We start from the raw sequence: 20,626 nt of genomic DNA, 5'->3' as shown, positions 1-20,626 counted from the left end.
TGATCATACAGTATGTTAAAGATTTGTGGCTTATAAATACTGAAGGGAAATCATTGATTTGTAACACTTTGCAACACTTAAAATGAGCAAAACGTCACATAAGAGCACTTTCTAAGAAATAATATGTGAAAAAACACAAACAAAACAAAAAACATAACAAGCAACTGCCAGTTGTTCAATGACCAGGCAAAGTATATGAGAAGTCTAGTATCTAAATGTTCATGTAATAAATAATTTATTTAAAAAAATAATTGGATGATGGGAATGAGGGGGGGGGGGGGGTAGATCCCTTGTCAAAAAGGGAGACAGAAGTCAATCATTACACGCGATTGTGTAAACAGGAAACACAGCGGACAATTTATATGCGACATCACATAAGACATTTTCCATCAGATCACATACAGTACAGTAAATAAATAGACAGTAACATGACAAATCTAGCATATCTTCATCTACATAAGTGTTAAGGTCTGTTCTACAAATGTCCGGTGATTTGTGCAAGCTGAATAGAAACAAATAAAAACTCTCCATAAACAGCGATGGGAGAGATATTTTGTAGCAGTTAAACATATAACAGAATTACAATGTACGCCAACAGCTAATACAGAGCCGACTCACTTAATGAAGATGGTGCAGAACAACTGCAGGACCATGAAAATGCTAATCGTTTTGATCAAATAAAATATAAACAAACCATAATATGAAACAATACATTTAAAGCTATTTACACTGACCTGTTGAAAATCTACATTAGGACAAATAGGAGCAAACAAAAAGATGAATACCTGTGATTTATTAAGGTTGGCCTGTCACCCACATATGGTGAGGGTTTGCTATTTTGTGGGCTTAACCAACATTGGGGCAGATGTATAAAGCCTGGTGAACAGATAAAGTGAAGGTGATAACGTACCAGCCAATCAACTTCCAACTGTCATTTTTTCAAATAAAGCTGATTGGCTGGTACGTTATAACCTTCCACTTTAGCTCACCACCAGGATTAATATATCTGTCCCATTGAGTATAGGTGATTGGTTCACTGGTTGACAAAAATGATACTGCACATCATTAAATGCTTACAATGATTGGACATTGGGGATTTATTGCATATGGTCAGCATACGAGACCTGAAACATGACACACAATAACACATAACCAATGAATTTTGACTTGGAAAAACACTTTGGTTTACAGAACGTTTATGCTTTTATGTATATAAAAGAGGCTACATTACATTCTGGATCAGTTTAGTGTATAGTACATAAAAGAAAACAAATATGTTTTAATGTATAAATGTGATGACCTTTTTTTTAGAAGTAGCATGTATCAAAACATTGCCTTGTAAATGGGGGGGAATGGCTCCAAAACTTCTCTCTCAAGAATTTAAGACAAAGTTTCTGATTCCATTCTGGGGATTTAGGTCCTTGAGTCAATGCATTGTGGGCTGCATTTCAGTCTGAATCCCGATAAGAGATGATGGCTGCTGACCAGTGCTTGCGGTCACTACTGGCCTTGGATTTAGACGAGGCGGCAAAGAGCTAGCTGGGCGAATTAAAGGTGGTGGGGGTTGGTTGAGAGTGGGTCTTGGCTGAACGAACCGTGCCTGCTGCTGAAGAGGAGGCGGCTGCCGGTGGAATGCTGGGGCAGCTGGCAGTGTCGGCCGAAGTAGTGGTGGAGGCAGGTTCAATGCTGTTACTGAGGCTGCCGGAGCTGGGGCAGAAGACTGTGTTGGAGGAGACTGTCCTGCTGGGGGAACTGTCTGGCTGGTCTGTGTCTAAAGTGAAAAAAGGAAAAGTGTATTTTAAGTGAACATTGTTACAACAAAGAAACTGTTCCTTTACAAACTGAAAAAAACCCAAAACAGTTTCTATGCATTATTAAAGTACGAAAGGTATACAGCAATATACAATGTTTTTGTATCTATTAACATAATGTTCATACACAGCTATAGACATATACTATACATTGGGCAGTAGGCAGTTACCAGATTAGCTGTTTACACTGCTGAATACTACCTTTTTATCTGTAATTTATCAGAAACTGGAAAAAAAGAAAAACTTCTCTGTGGATACACAAACACACCTCATCCTCTTCATCAGTGCTCTTTCCTGATGGCACATGAGAAGTGTTTTTTGTGTCATCCCCTAAAGTAGAAGCATCACCATTAGAGGTCTGGGTTCCTTGTTCTGCTTCCCATTCCTGCAATACCTCCTCTAAGTTAAACCGACGCCTGTAGTTTACAAAGAAGTTCTTCACTTGACCAACAGTCTTGTTGCCAATTACATCTGCAATAGCTTGAAAATCTTTACCATATTTGCGGACACCTGGAAGGCAAAGTACAATATTCACCAAAGACGATAGACTCATTCGGTGCTTTGTATGTCAACAAATGTGCAAGGATGATCTCTTGGCCTCTACAAATTACATATCTAGACGGTGGCAGTCATTATTCCTACGTGTTCCGTCAATCCTATGCAAAAAATGGTGCTATTACATATGCAGATGTTTAATTTATCTTCAAGTTTTACAAGGAGTAATAAATTCTCTAGGTAGTAGGGGAAGCCACAGCAGATAGGTATACCCCAAAATAATAGGTATAGGTTAAAAAAAGCTGATACAAGTTTACTGGAATTGAAAAATAAATAAAATCTTTAGTACACCCATTGCTGATGTTTAAAATACTGCAGGACTTCTAAAACCACAAATCTAATGGTAAAAGTAAAAATGAGAAAATTCACACTTTTTTATGCGCATCACGATGGTGTGAAAATGTAGGGAAAAATCTTGGAACTTAACATAGTAATTAAGGCCGAAAGTCCATCGAGTTCAACCTATCTGACTTGTAACTACTGACTTGAGTAGAAGTCATATCTATAGGATTCCCCTAGTGGCCAAAAATGTATCCAGTTTTGATTAAAATTCATTATTTGCTGTAACCACCCCCACCGGCAATGAGTTCCACAATTTTACTGCTCTAATGGTTAAGAATCAGAAGGCCTTTAAATAAACTGTTCTAAATAGCTTTCCATTACATCATGAAACAACCTAATAATTGTGGGAGAAAGAAACCCATAACAAGTATTTAACTTTGGTCAAATTAAGTTTTAGAGAACAATTCCTAATCCCAGACACATAACATGCATTAATCTAGTGGCTCAGCATTTCTGAGAACCAGTTTATTTTAAATAGTTGCTAGAACTAATAGACATTAGTTCACCTACAGTATGCAATTAAAAAGGCTGCAAGTCACATCATAGTGAAGACAAAAGCAAGCAGACATGAGGGCATTAAGGAAGGTACAGTAGATCTAAATGGTCTGGAGAGCAGTTGTGGATGAGTAGACAAATGGTCTGGAGAGCAGTTGTGGATGAGTAGAACCTTTCTTACTGTCCCACAGTGCTAATGTTCACTTATTGAGGCTATGAAATGGGATGTCTAATGTGGTGCATAGACTTACAGACATAGTCCCTATTTCTGAAGAAATGTCAGTATAAAATATTGAATTAAAATAAATTTATTATTGCAGAAACAGAATTTACTGCTGTGCATTACTGCTACTGATGTAACTACAGTACATATCAGGAATCGCTACAATAGCAACAGATACATTACCAACCCATATGCACCTGTGCCAGAGTTTAACTGTGCTGATTATGAGAGCACATCCTTACTGTTTAGTCAGCAGCTTCCCTCCAGTTATAGAAGTTGGAAATCTATGTACAGATTAGAGATGTGAGGATTCGTTTTATTGAAATACAAACATACCCGGAACTTACGGGTTCATTGTTGGCTCAATTTAGGGGTTTAATTCCAAGTCCAGAATCACACACAGACACATAGATTTTGACAGCCTATGTGTATACACACACACACTAAGGGGGTATGCAATCTCCCGCCGCTATTCTTGATGAGGGAAATAGTGGCGGGGCCCTATTCAATGCTGTCTTTACCGACAGCATTGAAGAGTGAACACAGCAGAACGAGCCCGACTTTAGAAGCTGGCTGACCCCTTCTGCCGGTAAAGGCCGTGGTATGTTGTGATCCCAGCCGTTTAATCGGACACGCCCACTTTTGCAGATCGGCAGGCGGGACATTGTATCCCGTCTGGCGAGTTACTGTTGGGCAAAACGCAAACGGGCCTGGATTACGGCTCTCAGGAGGGATCGACAGCCGTGATTGCATACCCCCCTTAGACACTAGTTATTTTTGTTGGAAATCAATTTTGGACTGTGGGAGGAAACAGAGCTCAGAACTTGATTGTAAACATTTTTTATTTTATTTTTTTAACGTTTATCGATTTTAATGGTATCCATAATTATACCAAAAACCGAACTAAAACCAATGACAGTGGTTTTTCCAAAGCACAATGATGAATTAGAACCAAAATGTGTGCATTTTCTGCTGCATCTAATATTGGAATGCATACAGTAGGTTGCATTAATATAAGACATTAGACCCAGTTGGCACTTATCAATATAGAATAGAGGAAGACGCGTTGTGAATGCAGCTTTTGTGCAAATGTGGTAGCAACCAGTTTTTAATACACTGATAGTGTGAATTCTACACAGTACTGGTTTGGTCTAAAAAAATGTCTGCCTTCTGAGGGTATAGACAACTGTTACTAGCATTATTATTTGAGGAGTTAAAATGTCACAATAATTTGGTTACTAGACACCACTGCTGTATGGAGGGCTGCGGAGACATTACCCCATTACCACAGTATATTCTGTAAACTTACTAGAGCAATCACTAGAAATGAAGAGACCATATAAAATATGGTAAATCCCCACTTCCACATACAACACTTAAGAATGGACCCACTAAGAAATAATGCAGGAAACAGCTCAAATGTGTAGCCAATGGATGCATGAAAATAATTTTACCAATAATAAACATTTCTTATAATGAGGAGACATTTTCTTGGCAAATGTTTACGAAAATGTGAATGTTTAGATGTTTACACATTATTAAAACTAATGGGAAAGGAAAACCTCAAATAGAATTGTAAACACATACAAATGTTTAATACACCATTCCGTAAATTTAGTTTATAATGTAATTCAAATAATGTTTTTAGTAGGGCATTTTGATAACACATGTATCATAATGCGGGTGATGACGCACGCGTCGCCTCTGAACGCCACTCAATGTGATCAAGCCTTTCATAGGCGAAACGCACGTCATCATCCACTACCTGCTGGCGGGACTGCGACAGAGACTGCACGGCACTTAGCCGCTTTAGCGAGGAGACTGCAAGGCAATCGACTACTTTCCCCAGAATACGCAGCTGCCTCAGCAAGGTATTCCATTGCTCTCTCATTGGCGACTTGCACACGTTGTCCCTGCACTGTTCTCTACAACAGGGCAGCGTGTGTCACTTAACGCCAACAGCAGAGGCGATTTTATATTGTAATTTCCGCCTGGCAGTTGTGAACTTACCCTTCTCATCATTAAATACTCTGCGGGAGCACGACTCTATGAAAGTAGAAGGTAATTTTCATACTTACTAAAAGGCGATCTGCACCTTTTTTCAACGGCAAGTTGTATAAATTCTATTCTTATAATTTCTGGCACTCTCTCATTGACAACTGGACAGTCTGTCACCCTGCAATGTTTTTTCAAACAACAGGGCACAACTGCAATCTGTTGGCCAACAGCAGAAGTGTCTACTCTTTTCTGTCTCGATCTGACCCAGAAACCTAGCCAAATCCTCTCATCCAGAGTCCACTGCACGTATGTATGACTCAGAGAAAGCAGAAACTTAGCTGTAAGGTCTAAAGGTCAGGCTTTGATATAGACAGGTTTATCACTGAACTCACAAGAATATCCATGTCTTATACTGCACTAATACTTAAAGTCTGAGGTTACAGTCAAATACTTGTGAGGAATACTCCAATTATACGATACATAGTATTATTTTGTGTCATTTTTTAGTATCAGTGTTAACTTAGAATACAAATCTGTAAAGAACAGATAGCCAAGAAGTTATTTTGTTGCCAGTTGCAAGATACTAAATACAGGTCTGTGCAAATTTCTGAGATCACTCTGTGCCACTTTGCCAGATGTTAGTGACGGAATATTTGACAGGAATATACTCTGCTGCAATTTGACTATTATTTATATTTTATGCATAATGCTAAGTACACTGTGACCTGATCACAAGCAGTGTCCACCACCAACCCTGCTCTTCTCCCTGTACACCAATGACTGCACCTCAGGAGGTGCAATCGGTAAAGATAATCAAATTTGCCAATGACAAAACTGGCCTTATCAAGGACAGGGAAAAACCGGCCTACATACAAGAAGTGGACCGATTGGCCCGGTGGTGCAGCAGCAACCATCTAGAGCTCAACACAATCAAAACCGTTGAGATGGTAGTGGACATTAGGAAGTAGGCTGTTGGTGTTCCTCCACTAACAATGGCTGACAGTGTGGTGTTGCTAGTGGACTCCTTCAAGTTCCTAGGAACCACAATCTCCCGGGACCTTAAATGGGGGCCCAACACTGATACTATTGTTGGAAAAGCGCAGCAGAAGCTATTCTTCCTTAGGCAACTGAGGAAGTTCAACATCCCACAGAACCTTTTGCTCCTCTTCTACTCCGCAATTGTGGAGTCTGTACTGTGCTCCTCAATACTGGTCTGGTACGGCTCCACCAGCAAGAGAGACAAAAGCAGACTCCAAAAGATAGTCAGAACGGCAGAGAAGATAATCGGGACAGACCTTCCCTCTGTCCAGGACCTGTATCTGTCCAGAGCAAGAAAGCAGGCAACGAAGATAGTCAAGGACCAACTACATCCTGGCCATGGCTTGTTTAACCTGCTGCCATCAGGCAGACTCTACAGGGCTATTCCCACCAGAAGCCTAAAAAGTTTCTTTCCTCAAGCGGTTCACCTGTTGACATGGGATCTCATGAACACCTCACTGTCTAGTCGCGCCATAACCCTTTGCACATAATCTAACAGAGTCCCCTCGAAATAAACTTTCTATATGACTGTACATGTTCCCCACCTGTTTATATTGTTTATACTGTATGCGGTTTACTTGTTACCAACCTGGCTGCTGCACAGCAAACGAAAAAAAAAATCCTAGTATACGCAAGTATACCTGGTCAATAAAGCCGATTCTGATTAGGGGATTTAACCCTTATATAAAATACCTAATTTTTAATCACCATCTGCCTCAAACGAGCCCTAGTTCAATAAAACTATTTGCATCACTAGGAAAAATCAATTTATTGGTTCTATTTCTGAACCAAATCTCCAGTGCATAGCATATATATTGAAAGCTCACTGCAAGACTGGAAATCAAACTTTAAACAAATAATATAGGCCACATCATCCCAAATTTTCTTAAATTAATTTAATAAAAGTTATGCTTTATTCCAATTACATAATACAATTTTCAAGAGTGCCCCACAAAAATAGTCCTCTTTTCTCTCTTTTGTATTTCTATTATTAGTATTCTGGTGAATTACATGCTGTTCACTGGTATCCTTGGAGGTGCTTCCAGCAATATTAAATACAAAACAGGAGAGAAAAAATAATTCCTATTATGGGGCACTCATAGGACTAATATTGAGTTGTTTTTTTTAATTATTATACAACTTCAAGGTTTATCTTCTTGGGGATTGGTTGCAAACGAAGACACAAATAAAATTACAATTTTATTGTAACTGTTCTAAAATTACTTGAAGCCAGCGAGATATAAACATTAATTTGAAGTAAATAAGAATGTGTGAAAAGTGTTGAAAAACAAGTGAAAAAATATTACAATTTTGTGCACTGTAAAGAGTTGTACTGTATACAAGTCCACTCTGTCCTCAATAACCTCTTTTCAACGTAATTATTTATGTTTGTAATAAAGTACTTCCACTAGTAGTTCAGTTCATGTGTGTAATTTGCTGATTCTGGTTATATCATTGATAGTATAACACTATATCAAGGTACAGTGGATAGCCTTTAGATCAGGGGTGGCCGGACTTTTGTAACCCGGGATCTACTTTTTGTGAACTTACTTACCAGTGATCTACCGGTGATTCCCACTTTGTAGAATAATCCCCCCCCCCCCCCGTGTAATTCCACCCTGTGTAGAATACCCTCAATATGCACCAGCATCATCCGCAGTAATAATGGACAGGCTTTAATAATGGTAATGGTGGTCAGGCAATTCTAGACTTTGGCGCCCCAAAACTTTAAAGAGACAGCGTGCACTGAAGGTACCACAGAAAAGGGGTTGTGGTCTTGCATGGAAGCGGGCAAGCGGCGGGTGTGTGGCGAGGCTGGGGTGACAGATAGCGGGTGACTGGGGAGGCTTGGGGGATGGAGATAGAGGGTGACTGAGGAAGCTGGGGTGATGTAAAGGAATATACAAATTTAAAAATATGTATATTATAAAAAATGGCAGTTTTGGCACTTCCATGGACAGGTAAATACCTGCAGCATAATTATACACATACACACACTATGTTTAAAAAGACTGCTCCTCCAGCCCCTGCCCCCTCACCTTGCCAATTGTCTCTGCTCAATCCGTGTTCAGTGCCCAAGCAGCAGATACCTAATCCAGGTCTGACTTTTCCCTCCTGATCTGTCGCAGCTGTATTGCTCTGGGAGGCGCTAGCTAGCAGGTGGCCACAAAGTGGGAGGCATCGGCGGAAGGGCAGATGACTGGAGGTACAGGCTGGCTGGTGGACTGAATAGGCGGACATCACGAGCAACAGGTAAGCGAGTGGGCAGCATAGGCGGGCGGCAGAAGGCACCAACCAGCGTGGCGGCGCCATACGCGACTGTGTAACCTGCTGGCCCTGCTACCGCCGTCCTGTCCCGACTCCTCTGCTGAGTGATCAACATGCAGTGCCGTCACCCGCACACTGCCTCACTGGGAACCCTAATTAAGGCTGCAGCTGGCTACAAGTGTTGGTCACAATCTACCGGCCAGAGGTCCACGATCTACCGGTAGATCACGATCGACTTTTGGCCACCCCTGCTTTAGATCGTTCCAAGTGGTTTCCATCATATATTTTTATATAGTAATTTGGAGCGTCCCCTAATTTATTTAATTCTCTGGGATGAAATCTATAGTGTAATTATATTACAAAAATCTTCTATCTTCTTTATTTTAATTGACCAATATATATCATATAACACACTTCTATTAATCTAGATGGATAGAGATTGTATGTGCTCTATTATAAATATTAGGTTGATTTATTCATAATTTAAATTGATTTAAATAGTTGTGAAGACTCAGCAGACAGCACAGCATTTGCACAGATCATCAAATTATTTCTCAATTCAATTGGTAACACATTGATATGGATGTGTGCTCTATACTTCCACAATGTCCAATACTCATAGAATGTGTGGCTATATTTATATACTATACAACTGTATCTTCATACAGTGTTGTCAATTGTTGCAGGTTATAGTACATCCACACTCGGCTGCACCATTTTGGGGTGCCCTGTGCCCTAAATTTGTACCCCCCAAAATGTTAGGGACTTGCCCGACTAATGAGGTCACCTGGACGCGGTGGGCAAGCCGTTACTTATGGCCATAAATAAGCGAAGAACCTCGCTAAAAATGCAAACTTTTATTGCAACATTTTTAATTTGGGAGTTTAATTTGTGCACCTGCACCTTTGACTTTGTATGCAGTTCTACTGAAAGGTCTCTGCAGGGTCGCACCTCTCAATTGGTGTGCACCCCAGGACCCCACCCCTGTATATCTAATGCCGTGTATTTCCATACACATTAGAAGGCCAGAGACCCCTTCTGCGCCTGGTGGTAGCACCCACGCCCACCTGTCCTATATATTGGTTTTAATTAGGTTCCTGACATTTCTTAGACTGCATGCAGAGCAAGGTGAGACCTGCACAAATGTTTAATGGATTTTAGTTGTATTATTTACAGTCACCAGGTTCTGCACTGGCATTTGATTTATATATTTACTTTGTAATATTCGAAAAAAATAATATGTAGTATGGAAATTGGTCTGGTTACCCAGGACTGTCTCCCTGGCTGCTGCTGCCTTGCCAGCAGCCATGCAGACATAGAGGGCAACATTTAGTTACACTTGGAAGGCGGGTCAGCTACTGCCAGCCAATCAACTCGGCAAACCAGGCCACTGTGCATCCTGTTTGTTTATAGTCTAAAGCCGGCTGCCAGGTTCCCAATGATGCTTATGTTATTTATTGATAAGGTCTGAAATGTGGACCATAAGGACTCTATCAGGATAATCCCAAATGATCTAAAACCTTCTTGGAAATTGTCAAACATTATTTATTATATGAAATGAAATGGATGTAGCTTTCTTGGGCTGAGTAAAATCTTGCAAATCTGACAGATCATCTGTGCTACTCTCTTCCGGTCTACAGATCTGAACTGAGGCAGAGATCCATTCTGCATGATAGATTATTGCAGGGTCAGTAGCTCAAATTAGGAGAACAATAGCAATAGTACAGTATATAAAAGATTACTAGAGCTGCCACCATAACATCTAATTTAAGGGACAGAGCTTCTGCACATGTGATGTTAGCTACTTCTAAGTTTGCTATGTTTGTGGATCTGAGCCCATAATCAGTGCACAGGAGGAGAGAGCAGCTAGTTCGAAGAAGAAACAGGGGCCTTACCATGAGGTGAAAAAATGTGTACTTAGTAAGTACAGGGCGTCTGTGGATAGGGTGAACACTGGAGCACACAACGTAGGATGTGAAAGGGGACAGGTGAAAACTCAATCATTAAAACGCCCACTACCTCTCCCTAATCACCCTCTTCCATCCCTGTCCCCCTCTGCCATACCCATCACCCATGCTATCATCCATTACCACCAGGTCATCTTATGTTACCCACTGCCATCCTGTGCCTCTCCCTAGTCTGCCTCTGCCAGCTACGTGTCATCCTCCGCCTTTCCCAGTCATTCTCTGAATCTTTATGCAGCCACTGCCTCAACCTCTCCCACTGTCTCTCCCATCACCCGTCAGTCTCTACCACCATGTCTCTCTGCCATCCCAGTCACCTTCTACCAGTCTGCCTCTCCCTGACAGCCACTGCCACTAACTGCCTCTCCCTGTCATCCACCCGCTTACACTCTTTGCCTTTTTGCCATCCACAGAGCCTTCATCGAAGGTATAAATTAGAACATTCATATGAATATTAAAAAAAAAACATATGCAATAAGTTGATCAGAGTGAATAATTCCTTCCCCCACAATGGCCTGATCAATGTACTCACTTATCAAAAACCCATGGGCAAATCAGGACAAAGGGCCTACAGTAATTCATGCTTGCACAAAAAGCTGATGTTCACACAACTAATCGATTATCTGAAGACTGCACATGCAGCACGATCACACTGTGCATGTGCCATGGTACATTTGTGGTGCCACGTGCAGTGAGATCTTCGGGATAAGATAAGAACATTCAGGGGAGGTAATGGGGAGTGGCTGCAAAAACGCAGAATCGTCGCAGCCATTTTCAAGGCGTGCACCTGCGATCATGTAAGTAGGGAGACAAGGTGCCAGTATCGCTGACATGTCCAGTCTGTGTGACCATAAACGTTGGTGCTGCGTATGTGCACACAATGGCTAAGGACTCTGCAATAGCTTCACGGGCATCTATCTTTTCTGGGACGGAAACATCACCTGCGATGTTTAGCGATTCAGTAACCTAGAAATGTGCAGCTGTGTAAGCTGAATATACTGATATGAATTAGGCACAAAGTTTTGTTTATTTGTTTCACTGGTATCTTGATAACATTTCTGACTTTATACAAAACATTAGGGCAGGGGTGGCCAAACCTGTCCTCCAGATCTACCAACGGTGCATGTTTCCAGGCAACCTGTGGATCTATAGTAGGAATGAATGCAGCATGTTTTAAAATGTGACAGATAGTAATGACTACAGCTGTGCACCAGCTGGGTAACCTGGAAAACATGGACCGTTGGTAGATCTCAAGGACCGGTTTGGCCACTCCTGCATTAGGGCATATCCAATTAGCTGCAAACTTTTTGCGGCACAAATTTTTGTACTTGTGTAGTTTCATGGCACCTGATATATCGATGTGATCCTATGCGATTTTTTGCCTGTTCATAACCCCACTATCCACTACGCATGGATTTGATTTTATATACCGAAGCGTGGCGAGCCCCGCAAGGGGACGTGGATTACTGTGCTCGCCACACTATATAAAATCAACTCCATGCGTAATACTTGTGAAGTAATGCGCTTCCCCTCGCCACGCTTTGGGCTCGGTGGCTCGCTGCGCTCACCACACTATATAAAATCAACTCCACGCCGATGTGGATAGTGGGGGTATGAAAAGGTTGGAGGACGCGTACCGCTGCGCTCGCCGCGCTTCGGGTTGGCGTTGATAGTGGGGTGGCGTTAACAATAGGGGGGCATTTAACATAGTCATTACCCATCAGGGTGGGGATACAATTAAAAATCGGGTCTGGGTGGGCATTTAACATGGAAATCGCGTCGCATCGCATGCCATTATAATGGCATGCGATGCGACGCGATATTAAAATTGTACACTCATCCCGGGGAAAGCCTCAAATCGGTCCCATCGCATACCTTAATTAGTGGTATGCGATGCGACGCGATGGGCGCCATGATAATACACAAGTACCTCTTTTTTTACTCAAAAAAAATGTTAATTAAATTAAATTAGAATTTATTTAACAAATGTGAGCGATGCTGGTATTTTTTTTAGCAGAATTCTACCTCAATGACATGTAATATTAACTAAGATAGTTACTGAAAAACTTAATTAAGCATTAGGGAGGGTGTTCCTAAATCCTGACATTTTTAGCTAAAAATACAGATAACTTTGTACCTGTGAGGAAAAAAAAAAGGTAAATCCTAGTGAAATTACCATGTTTAATGATATAGAAATTCTCAGGTCTGACCACAATTTTGTGTGCGGCGCGAAGAAAATAAATTACTATGGCAAATTGGATATGCCCCTTTATGTACTCATAAATTTTGACACCACAACAAATAAGAAAACATTTGTGAAAAGGTCTCTTGACTGTTAAAAGTACAGGTTGAGTATCCCTTATCCAAATTATCCTGATTTTGCTAATAACACTACTTTCCCTTTCTGTCCTGCTCTAGCTGGAGTTGCCTTTATGGTGTCTTCAGGTTGAATTATTGGTGTTAGATCTACAGAAAGAGGCGTCCAGTATCGCCAGCCCCCGCTAGCGGCCGGCTCCCACCAGGGAAGAGCGCGCACGAGTCGCTCGCGTGCCCCCGCTGCCTCACCCGTCGGTCCCCCTCTGAACCCTGCCGTCGTGATACTGGCATGGGCGTGCGTGAGGAGAGGATCTGGCGGGCGCCGGCATTGAATGAGGCCGGCTCCATCTGTATGAGCTTTCTGAGTGATGCTAGATCGCTCAGCACATAGCGCTGCACAGCGATGTGCCAGTGCTGTGTTCTGAGCAATCTGTCAGGGCCAGTGTTGTCCGGTGAGAACACTGGCCCATACCAATTAATAACCAGTGTGCTAGTTATTAATTGCCGGGAGATAGCGACACGTGGGGCTACATGGGCACATTTTATATTCAAAAGTTACATTACAAACAAACAAACGATATATATTAAAAAATTGCACACTGCACTAGGATTACGCCCATCAAACATTGTCATATTCTGCTATGCCCATTACATATTCTGTCGTAATGACACATTATTGGGCACACTGTAATGCCTATAACACATTATACCACACACCATAATGCCCATTACACATGATGGCACACACACCGAAAGTTCTCAGCAGCATGTCAGCGTGGTGGGGGTGCACAGTGCCACACATAAAAGGGCAGGGTGCATTCTGAGGTTTTTAAAACGGCCAGGGTGCGCCACCCTGCAATAGAAGCTTAGAGAGAACACTATTTTACGCAGTCCACTGTTATAGTGAATTAAACAGTAATGAGGGAAAAGAAAACATTCTCTGGGAATACTAGAGATACATGTCCTGGTGGTTCTTTTGTTAACTGTTGGTTTAAATACAGGCAAGTATGCCAATGATCTATGAATTCAATAGATTTCTACTGCATAGAGTAAGGGGGTAAATGGAACCCATTTGATTGCAATGCATCAAAATGCAAGTTTATTTCACTGAACAGGATTTTAGTGAATTAAGAACATAATAGGCAGGAAACCAACTCTGCAAATAAATAAAATTTAATTAACTGGATTTTCAAAGCAGTTGCATTTACTACATATTGCTAAAGCCCCATACATACTAGACGAGTCGATGTGGGAGCAATATCGTTAATAATATCATCGGAGCTCCTGAGCGACCAATATAGCGCATACACACGGAATGATTTAGTTAATGATATCATTCAGTGATGTCAAACACCTCCCTGCTCCTAGCATGCGTCATTGACGATATAGTCAACATTAAGCATGCAGCACAGATGATGGAGGGAGTGGTTAACTATGCACGGGAGCGCACATCGTTAACGATAATGAGCATACACACTAAGCGATATTATAAATCATTTCAATCAGAAGGGCCAAGTGAGTAATAACGTTTATAATATCGCCTACTGTGTATGAGGCTTAAAGTTGTGTTCAATGTTATCTAGATATGACAGACTCTCATGCCTGTTTAGTTATTATGGTGCTGGTTAACAATAGGCATTTGATTTATTCCTACTTAGCTGCCAGTACTTGCCACAGTACAGCGTGGAGCAGCCAGCCCCCTTGAGTCAATGGATCAAAAGTTTTCTACCGTCACATAAGCAAGAGGTGCTGTAAAAAGAATATATATGGGGCAAACTACCATTTAAAAATAATTTAGCAAAAAAACATGAACTTGGCCTATAACAGCAAATATATTTCTCACCATAGGGTCATTTAGTAACCACTTACCTTGTACTGCAAGAAGCTGTTCTTCCGTGGTCCAACGGGCATTTATTTTCTGATTTAACTGTAAAATACATATTAAAAAAAAAGTGAAGAGAGAAAAAGCTACAGTTTCAGAGAAATCAAGCCTTAAATGATTCTCCACTTTACCTCAGGTGGTTTAAACTCCTCTATGCCGCCATCCAGCTTCTGCTTAAGTGCACTGTTAATTTGCTTAGCATTCTGAACCTTTAAATGTAAGAAAAGGCTTTGCTTAGACATTGATATAACAGAAACATGAAAACTACATAACAACAGATCTGTGACAAGAGGGGGATGCAAGAAGATTTTTTTTTTGCGCTGTCTATCTTGCCAGAAGAAAAATGTCACAATGCAGTGTGACTAGGATGCACCGGGAGACTGCGCTAATTAATTTGATGTGTGTGACTGAGTCTCTGAATCTGTATATGTAGTGCCAGGATTCAGCGGCTGCAGGCTTTTTCCATGCCAAGTTTATTTGCGCAACATATACAGACTTAGGGCGGTATTCAATGTCCAACGCTATTTCCGACAGGGGAAATAGCACCCGCCACCTATTCAATACTGCTATTTCCGACAACATTGAAGGTGGATTTCAACAAAACAGATCTGAAGTTAAAACAAGTCGGATCTGTTTTGTCAGAAACGTCCGCAAATTGCCGAATTCACAGCCGTTTCTCGACCATCCACAGCCGTTTTCGCCGACACGCCCACTTTGTCTCCACTCAACGTGCAGAAAATTGATTTCCACCTGTGAAGTCTCTGTTGAGCAGAGTGACAACGGCCCAGGATTGAAGATTGAATACCCCCTTTAGTGGGCCAGATACACAATAAATCGGAGAGTGATAAACAACCGGCTAACTGTCATTTTTCATGGCTGGTAGTTGATCACTTATCACTTTTGGTGCATCTGGCCCTGTAAATGTTATAATATTAGAAGGAAAGCGTAAAAAAGATTGTTTTATAGGACGTTGCACAGTGTGTTCAATCTAACAGCTAGAAAATGTCAAGTTGACATTTTTTAGTTTGTCTGACTTGTAATCTGTCCGAAACCCATTGTGTTTCGATGAGAGATTAATCTGATCAGGCCAAGTTAATTGAAAGAACTACAGTATTACTGGCCTGTAAAATGCATTAATAGGCCTTGGATCCAGATGGAACTTGTGTTCTTTACACATGTATTTATTCTTCCTACTGGTTGCACATAGTAAAAACTAACTACAGCGAAGTGCAGTATGTTTTACACAGCAGCAATGGGTGATTATAGATTTAATCTGTCAGATTCTACCAATAATTGCAATGGAGAGCTTTTAGGGATATACTGTACTTTATTTATTTATAGTGTTATCCTGTAACAATATTTGACACAAAAAAATATTGCTCGTTTCAAAATGGGTCAGAAAATGATAGAAATGTCCTGGAATTTGATTTAATATACCCTCCTCCTCCTCCTATCCCCTTCTCAGGATATTTGTTAAGTCTCCTTAACCAGGCAACTCCAACTTTCTAAATGGCTTAGCTGCCAGTACCACCAACTTCATCTGATGACTGTCTGCTGCAACAAAAGTCATGGATCCAACTTAGCACTTGAACCACTACCACAGCTCCACCCTGTCCTTCCTAATTCTGACCTAAACCTCCCATAAACCAACTGCACCACTACAGCCGACCTGCCCTTTTTGTTCTAGCAGCACTTCTATAATCAACGACCAGTCACTGGAATTATTCTTCTCCTGGGTCACTGACCTCTTGGCTTTTCTGTCACCAAATGCTATACGGTATGTTGTTTTGTTTGCTCTGTCTTTATTCACATCCTATATTCTACTCTCGCTTTTCTCACCATTGCGATCGTCTTCAGTATGACCAATCCTGATTTATCCTGCCTGCCTCAGCTTTGCTTTCTCGTTTATGACTTCTCCTCACTCTTGGGGGACTTTAACATTACAAACTTCTCTCCCTTGTTTGACCTCTATCAATTATCCAATTATAGCCACTCATTTTACCTGATTTTTTTCTACCAGCTTCACTCTCTCATCAGCTTTCTTTCTTCTGCTTCCCCCTATCAGAAGGCTTAACCCCACCAGTTCAACCTCCTCACTGAAAATCTTTGTCTATCTACCCTTCATAGTCCACCTGCCTTGTACCAAGCTGTTGCTCTCTAGTAACACACTGTCACCTCTATCCTCAACTCCGTTACCCCAGTTGTTACCAAGAGCCTACATCTATCATCCCCTCAACAATCTCATGACATTTTAGACCACTATCACTAATAGGGGTCTTTCTCGGTAGAACGCCTCTTCAGGCAATCTTCCTCCCTTAGCCACTTCTGCCTTTCAAATGAGTGTTGCATTTTCTGTTATTATAGCTGGTTTCTTGGGAATCGGTATGATACATTTAGGAGATATTATATGGGGCTGCTGGTGATGGCTTCATATTTTTTTCCGGTACTTGTGTATTATCGCGGCGCCCAAGTTTCTTACATACGGCACCGTAGGAAAATCGCATCGCATGGGCCTTTTTAAGGGCCCTGCGATGCGATTTTCCTATGTAATTTATCACTGCTCTCTTAGCCCCGGGGGATCGCATCACACCTCCCGCAAAATCGCATGCGATTGTATAGGGTGTGCGATGCCATTACATTAGCTATACAATAACATCATTGTATGACATACAATAATATCATTGTACGACATAACATGAGGTTTAAGGCCCCCCCCACTATAAACGCCACCCTGAAGCGAGGGGGCGGTGGAACGCGTCCTCCGACCTTTTCATACCCCCACTATCCACGTCGGCGTTGAGTTGATTTTATATAGTGTGGCGAGCGCAGCGAGCCCGAAGCGTGGCGAGCCCCGCTAGGGGACGTGGATTACTTTACATGTATTCCGCGTCCGCTTGCCACGCTTCGGGCTCGGTGGCTCGCTGCGCTTGCCACACTATATAAAATCAACTCCACGCCAGCGTGGATATGAAAAGGTCGGAGGCCGCGTTCCGGCGCTGCTCGCCACGCTTCGGTGTGGCGTGGATAGCGGGGGGGCCTAAAAACTCATTGTATGTCATACAATGATATTATTGTATAGCTAATCTCATGGCATCGCACACCCTATAAAATCGCATGCGATCGCATGCGATTTTGCGGGAGGTGCGATGCGATCCGATCTCCCGGGGCTAAGAGAGCAGTGAATAAATTACATAGGAAAATCGCATCGCATGGCCCTTAAAATGGCCCATGCGATGCGATTTTCCTACGCAGAATAGCCCACTAAGCAAATTGCTTAGTGGGCGCCGTGATAATACACAAGTACCTTTTTCTTTTTAAATCGTAGTCTCCATCATCTCCTCTTTATGGTTATAGATGTGGAGTTTCATATTTAATGTTCTTACTTGATATAGGTCCTGGCAGTGGCCAGTCTTGGACTTATATTATATTACCTGAAATGTCTGAGGTCTGAGTAAAAAGATCAAGAGATGTTCTTAAATAACTTCAGTCCCTGGGGATATTTGGATAAGAAAAAAAACCAGATCGACTCATGTGGCTGCTATGCAGTTTAGATTCCACCTCAGTATATTAATTCTTTAAAGAAAAAAAAAAAACACTGAGGGGCAAATTTATTAAGCTCAGAGAAGTGATAAAGTGTCTGGTTTTTATCACCGTCCAATCAGGTCCTACCTGTCATTTTTCAAACCAAGCCTGTAACTTAACAGTTAGGAGCGGATTAGTCGGTGATAAAAAAACAGACAATTTATCACTTCACCGAGTTTAATAAATCTGCCCCTGAATGTATTGGTTTATCTGAAAATACCCCAGTATTTTGTTTGGGCCAATAGTTATCAATGTGTAGTCCTCAATCACCCGCTGAATTAATCCACTTTTACTGGGTCAGTGATTGTCCAGACATAAATTCGTAAAACATGACCGATTGTGGATACTTACAGTTAAAAGAACTGGTTTAGGAGATTTAAATAATGTTTTCGATTTTTTTTATGGATAGACAGCAAGACTAGTAATCGACTGATAAAGTTGGTTGTGATCTTGCATGTCTTGTGGAGGAGCTGGGACTGATTGAAACCTGGAGCTTAAGACATACTCTTGTTAAACAATATTCATGCTTTCTCACTCTCATTCTCTTGGATTAACCTCGTCCTTGTTTCCGGTAATCTTGTTCTCCAGGTGCTCTTGGAATATTACATTCAGAGATGAACCCAATTTGTTGGATGTGCAGATCTGTGTCTGCGACAATGGATGGCCATCCTTACAGAAAGCAGGGGCTTGTTGGCATGAAAACACTGGCCATCCCGAGCAGTGTGACGGTTATTCAGATGACCGATTTTCACACAAATGATCTGATGCTATGCCTACAAATGCAACAGTTGAACAAGATCTGTGCAGGATTAGCATATTTTCACACAGCAGCTTTAACAGCAGCAAAGAAGCACCGGAATGTGTCTTTGGCATCAATCTCTGAATCAGACCCTGTGTTGCCATCAAGGTGACATAGCCAAAGTCTTTTTATTTTACATGCAGATGCCTGTTTATGTACATCAGAGGTACATCTTATTCATTTTATATATGCTACATTGCTCAAGACATGACAGATGTTTACATAAATAGATGTTGGCATATTTGTTTCTTAATTTATTTTCTATTTTTTATTTTTCTTGTACATGCAAAATTAAAATAAACTAATTTGAATATAATAAATAAAGATAAAGTATCACCCACACCCAGTGCTGTTGAGTGGGGGCGGCTACTTTTTACCCGGGCCTGGGTCTGCTGGAGGGGCCTAAGTCCTGCTCCCCCTTTGCAGGGAGCTGGTCAGTGGGGAAAGAGATGACAGGCTGCCACAGCAGCACAGCTCCCCAGCTCAGCACATGCTGCTCAGTGCCATGTGCTGAGCTGTGGAGAGAGGCAGGGTCAGCGGCAGCCTGCCCTCTCTCTCCCTCAAGTTTAGTTTTTTCACAGTCTCTCCATTTTACAGGGGCCTGGCTGACCTTTCAGCGGCCCTGTCCACACCCTTACTATCACCTATGCATTTTCCTCTTTGCATGACCACCACTGCTGCTGTTCTCACAGTTCCTTCACTGGCTGGCTTTCTTACCAAAGAACAAAATTAATTCTCCCAGCACTCACCTACAACGCCTTTAACTACTATCCTCCACATAGATTTCCAACCTCATCAGCGCATAAACACTTCCACTTACCAAATAAATGTGTATTAGGGACTTTGTGTATCATCACCTTTATGCCATGGGCTAAAATTATTTTTCTCATGATATACATTTCACATTAACATACAAGCCGATAGAAAAGTGTACAATATCAATAAAAACAAGTACTACCTGACGCTTCAATGATATTAATTCAGAGTCCAACTGACGCAGTATTGTATTGGCAGCGCTGGGACTACAAGACACGGCTACAACATCCTCCTTACTTATAAACATGCCCTTCGGGGGCCGGCATTTAGATCTCTGAGAGTGATGACGATGTTGTAAACTTTGGAATTCTCTTCTACTACCAAGAGCAACCTTGACAGGCTGAATACAGGTTTCTGCAGTAGTCTGAAAAGAAAAGAATTAATACAGAAATAAAGGCTGAACATAAAATATACTATGTGTATGTATATATCTAGATTTTTATTTCTATTATTATTAGTCTAAAGGGGCACACACACGGGGTGATTTTAACCCCTGTTATCTGATTAGATTGCTTGGAAAAGAAGCATGGATCACAC

General features: G+C 41.5%; 1 protein-coding gene across 4 annotated transcripts in view; it reads right to left on the bottom strand.

Moving 5' to 3' along the window:
* Positions 1-212: 212 nt before the first annotated feature.
* Positions 213-20,626, bottom strand: part of RCOR3 (REST corepressor 3) — a 59,748-nt gene continuing 39,334 nt past the window's right edge. For 3 of the 4 annotated variants that reach the window (XM_083175856.1, XM_083175857.1, XM_083175858.1), the window contains 5 exons: positions 20,232-20,453; positions 15,024-15,101; positions 14,880-14,937; positions 2,080-2,321; positions 213-1,771 (listed from right to left, as the gene is read on the bottom strand). In XM_083175856.1, the coding sequence (XP_083031982.1) occupies positions 1,427-1,771; positions 2,080-2,321; positions 14,880-14,937; positions 15,024-15,101; positions 20,232-20,453 (945 nt within the window). In that variant the 3' untranslated portion in view covers positions 213-1,426. The remainder of the gene's footprint in view (positions 1,772-2,079; positions 2,322-14,879; positions 14,938-15,023; positions 15,102-20,231; positions 20,454-20,626) is intronic. The other variant, XM_083175859.1, reaches the window with a different exon arrangement.

This window comes from Crinia signifera, chromosome 3 (assembly GCF_055691185.1).
Source record: "Crinia signifera chromosome 3, ASM5569118v1, whole genome shotgun sequence".
NCBI lineage: Eukaryota > Metazoa > Chordata > Amphibia > Anura > Myobatrachidae > Crinia > Crinia signifera.
Note: the sequence above shows the minus strand (reverse complement) of the source record. Positions and strands in the feature narration are given on the sequence as shown.